The 5,203-nt window shown below is 38.6% G+C and overlaps 1 protein-coding gene across 1 annotated transcript in view; it reads right to left on the bottom strand.

Annotated features, from left to right (window-relative positions):
* Window positions 1-5,203, bottom strand: part of SNX25 (sorting nexin 25) — a 68,595-nt gene that overhangs the window by 28,771 nt on the left and 34,621 nt on the right. Inside the window, exon 6 of the mRNA XM_009070959.1 lies at window positions 1-130. This exon is cut by the window's left edge and continues 34 nt beyond it. Coding sequence (XP_009069207.1) covers window positions 1-130 — 130 coding nt within the window. The remainder of the gene's footprint in view (window positions 131-5,203) is intronic.

Raw genomic sequence — 5,203 nt, 5'->3', positions numbered from 1 at the left:
TCATAAGCAGGACCTCCCAGAAGCCTTATTCTCTTCTCACACTGCTTCTTTGCCACTGTCAGCTGGTTAATATACCTCTTCACATTGCGAGCCCTCAGTAGGTCGGCTTTCATTGCTGCAGTTTCTTTTCCTTTTGCATCTAAGAATAAAGCATATCAGAGCCAGTATTTTACAACATGAAAATATCATTGCACCATTGCCTCTGCGACCTGTCTGATCAAAGTATGTGTCATTCATGAATCAGCTATGCACAGGAGTACAGATTCTGGCAAGCCTGTATTTCAAACAGAATTGATGATTCTGAAACATTCTCCAATGATACCTCAGGGGGTTATACAATATAGTTCAGAAAAAATCCTTATTCAAACGTTCAACGAATTCTTCTAGCCCTTCTTCCATAGCTTGTTGGAAGATACAGGCCCAAGACCTGTACTACAGGATGTACCTTTATCAGATGGCATTAGGAAGTTTCCTACAGCCATGTTGTACAGTAACATGTAGATGATGGCTTACATACCTTCCTGAACATAACACTGACTGCCTAGAGTCAGAGGGACTGAGCTCTATGCCCTCCAGCCCAACATGACACATTCTCACACATCTTATTTGCAAATCCAAACTTCTTGAGCCTGATGTGAACAGCATATCTTAGAGTATCTCCTCCAGACAACACTGACCAAAATTCACTCAAAATGGTTAGATGACTAAGAAAAAAAAAATCTCATAATGCCACATCGAGACAGCACAGCACAGTTAAACAGCAAAGTAACATGAAGATGACAGTCAGCTGAATACGATTTAGCAATAAGCAGCATAATGTTTGTGTATTCTGCATTCCAGCCTCTTCAGCCAATTGCCAGAGTCTAAATAAAGAAGCACCAGATAAAGCAGATAAAAACCCCTATTGTATTGAAATAATCCCTGTTTTACATCTGCAGGACACAACTGATTCACATTTATACACTAGATTTATTTTCCTCTTGTTCAATGATAACACTCCTGGCTTTTTGGGGCTGCAACTATTGCTCAGTAGCAAAGTACTTGGCTTGTACTTGGCTCTGGATTATTTGACTGCTCAGGGATAAATAGTAAAGATCTAGTCTACTATCGAAATATCAAATGCTATTAAAATCATAGAGATGAAAACAGAATATATTTTCAAAACATTTGCTGTAAAGAAACAAGTACGCAGTCAGGTTTGTGAATGCATACACAGCAAAAAGGAAATCCCTTACTAATTATTTAAAATACATATTTTAAACACACTTGTAATGTATTAAGGTACCTTCTCCTTTTAGGACTGTTTTCAGCCTTTTATTTCCCCTCTCAAAGCCACATGTAACTACTGCATGCAGCTGTAAGTTTTGTTATTTGCAGAGTGAAGGACAACTCCAGGGACATGGAGCTCCATGAAGTTCTACATGTTACGTGAGTCCAGACAGTCTTCCGTTACCTTTTCCCATATTTTTAATCTCACTTTATTTGTTGCATGTACCTATCTATGTTGGTAGGCATCCTTCCTCATTCAAATACTGTTAGTGTTTTAATGGATAAGTATCATTTGCATCGGATCTGCTGTACAATAGTGAACTACAGAGATGATACTCACTGAAGCAAATGATAACATTCTTTTACTATGGAAAAAATAAGCCATCTGTTTTTCTGGCATATTATCTCCACAGGGAAGTCAACAGAGCATTTAATTTAGTGTTTCAGTTCCCTGACTAGAGGTACCAGTATTAATGAGAAAAAAAAGGAAAAGAAAAGACCTTTAGGATAAAAGAGTGCTCTCCCTCAATTCAAAACATTTACAGCTAATACAAATATATGGACAGTAGTTTAAAGTGAAGATTAAGTCCCAACATTCTTCCTTTGCACTTGACTCTAAGATGATTTTTAGAAGTTCTCAATTATCTCAATAGTTTAAATACTTTGGGCTTAAAATGCATACTTGAAATCCCACACTTCTGAAAACCTACTAACAGTACTATGTAATGATCATTCAGCCTTCTTGAAACAAAAGTACCCTTCTTGGTGAAAACAAGGCATTCTTGGAGGGTTTTCAAAGTAAGCATGTCTACTTCACCTGAAGTCTTATCGCCCCGTGATTGCAGCAGGTCTCCAGGAGAGATTAATAAGCCCTACATCACAGCTCCTTCTGGTGATTAATTACCTTATTAACAAAGATCATTTACCTCACTCAGCTCCTCATATCCATAAGGAGCCACTTCATGTGAGAAACACTCAGGGTGGTGATGAAGATCCTGCTACCAGCCTGTGCCTGCTCCATGGATAAACAGGACTGGTCTCTATGAAAGCCTGGCAGCGACATTTTTCACAAATAAACAAGAGGCTGACGATGAGCAGCCCAGCACAGACCGTGATGAACATGTTACAGTGCAGGAGATGCAACATGAAGATGTGGACGAACACTGCACATGATTTCCCTCTTCCAAATTATGAAAGATAAGCTAGCAGAAATCAGGAGGAGCACTTGCAGCTCAAATGTGGAAGATTAGGTGGATCATTTGTTTTCCTCTAACCCTAATCTCCTTTTGAGATTTTGTAGATTTTCAAAATCTAAACTGCTCTGCTTTTTTTCATATTAAGGCCTATCAAAAAAGATATTTTAAGTTATTAAGACAAGTTCTCTTTTCAATCTATTCTTACCTGATTCTATCACCACCAAAATACTGAGATACAATTAAGAGCCTTCTTTGCCATCTCTGAGTATCAGTGTGGATGATGTTTACCACAGTCAGGTATCACTGCATAAACCAAATAAAACCATAAAGGCACAAACAAAAAGACTTGCATGTATTCACATACCCACCAGCAAGTTTCAGTAAATGGAAAAAGGAATAGGTATATGCTACTAAAACACTGTTTCACCACTATGCAGTGAAATTAAATGCATCTTTTGAATTACTTTTCTCTTAACTAATAGCAACTTCACAGTTTGGGCATTTTAAAAAAACTCTATTATTAAAAACAAACAAACAAAATCACTTCTCAACAGCAAGACAAGAAAGATGGTTCTCTGGCACTTCCTCCCCGTGAGCTTCATACATGTTTACCAGCAACACCTCCAACCCCAAAGGAGCAAAGTGTCTTTTATTACCTTCCTCCAAAATAATTCTCCTATCACGTGAAATTTTGACAGGACATGCACTGCCATAGAGGGAATTTAAAACCCCCAAGAGGTACTGTGCACTTCTCCCAAAAGCAACTGAATGCAGTTAGTACCAAGAGCAGAATTTCAAACTCTGCTTATCAATGCACAGCTGTGAATTAGTAAATTTGCACCAAACAACATTAAAATGCAAATGTTCCAAATGAGCTCAAACTTAACAAGTAGCTGAAGCTATGCTATCTGTGCAAATCTATTTTATTCTACGCATTTTTGCACATCTGCAGTGATTTCTGACAAAGCTTCCACATTTCCTTCTGAATCACTCATAACTATCTGGATTTGAGCTAAACCAGGAGCATATCTAAGAGCCCACCAAAACCACTTCTGAAAATTCCTCACATCCAATTTCCTTTCCTCTTTTTTTTTTTTTGTTGGTGGTTTTGCTACCTGGTCAGATTTATATACATTAAGTACATTCAACTGTAGCACATATTCACACCATCCATTTTTTCAGCCACAATGTGGGGCCTTCCAAATAACAGATATGCCAAAAAATACCACACAAACTTTAACATTAAGCACAGTGAAGGACACAAAAATAATGTAAATGAAGATATATGTAAAGCCTGCTTAAAGCACAAACTAAATTGTATCATAGACCTGCACGATCTGTCCTGTCTCAACGAACATTTCTCATTTTGCCTGCAAAGTTATATAACATGAATAAAACTGGAAGTACAACTTCTTGTTCCTTTACAGCTTCACAAACTACAGATGTGTGACACCTTACAGTGTGTACAACAGCACTGTCTAATCTAACTGGTCTCCAAAGGAGCCACACATGTGCACAACACCATATGCACTTCTGCAAGACTTTTTGCAAGAGCCAGGTTAAGCACATGCAGGACCTACTTAATGTCATGCTGAAGTATTTTAAGCAGTGAACATCAATTTAATATTTTAATATAAGCAGTAATTGGAACCTTCTATATGCAATTTACGAATCATTACAGATCTCTTCAAACCCTTAGAAACTTTTAATTACACATTTTCATAGCCTACGTAGGCCTGGGAAAATATTTGTTCAATTCCGTGAGAGCCAGCAAAACCAAGAACAGTACACACAGTGTACACACAACAGTGCCCACAGTCTACACAAAGGAAAAACCAGCTGTAACATGGTCAGACGAGATTGGGTATGAAAAGTGTTAAATCCCAAACACTTCAGGCAACAGATCTGGGAGAAGGGACTTAGAGAGAGATCATGGGGAATAGGCATTGATCATTAGCAAGGCATAGTACAACACAGCCTCCTACTCACAGCCACAGCTGAGAAGAACAAAAAGTAAAGTGGCAGTAAGGAAAATCTGAGCACGGGAGTATGTACTGTACAGTAAAATAACATCCACCACATATAGCCTCTGTCTGTAGGTCCCTGCGTTCCCTTTGGTCACTTCTGTCTTACCAGTCAGCCTCTTCCCTCCCTCTTCCTCTTCCAAACTAACCATGGACAAGATGCATTACCATCATTAGCACATGCAAAGAATCTCAGGAGCAGAAAGAAAAATTTCTTCCATAAAACTGATTTTACAATCCCAAATCTAAACATACAAAATTACTACAATCAGTATCTGTAACCTTCATCCTCATCCATGCAGATTTCCTCCACACCTACTGCTTGAGCATGACATGCAAGCACAATGTTGGCTCTTTAAGCCTTGCCAGAAAGCTATGCAAAAATAATTGCATATGCATGTTTATCCCTATGTGGAGGATGCAGGTAGGGGGAGGAATCGTAATACAGTTTTGTCATAATTAAGTTAGATGGTATCTGTAATCCACTGGAACACATAAGTATCCATTTCACTTCACGCTAAATTACCATCTTGACAAAACCCACACATCACAACCCACATATCCAAGGTAGCCTGAAGCCTCAGTTTCTAAAAGAAAAGTCCCTTTCTACAGCTGAACACTCAAGCCTCTTTTGGAACCACAGTACCTGAGAGGCCTGCCCACAGACGGCTCTGTTTCTGTGCCACTTGTCAGCTTCGCTTATAAAGCAAATTT

Source organism: Acanthisitta chloris, unplaced genomic scaffold (genome assembly GCF_000695815.1).
Source record: "Acanthisitta chloris isolate BGI_N310 unplaced genomic scaffold, ASM69581v1 scaffold13313, whole genome shotgun sequence".
Taxonomy (NCBI): Eukaryota; Metazoa; Chordata; class Aves; order Passeriformes; family Acanthisittidae; genus Acanthisitta; species Acanthisitta chloris.
This window is presented reverse-complemented; position numbering and strand designations above follow the sequence as displayed.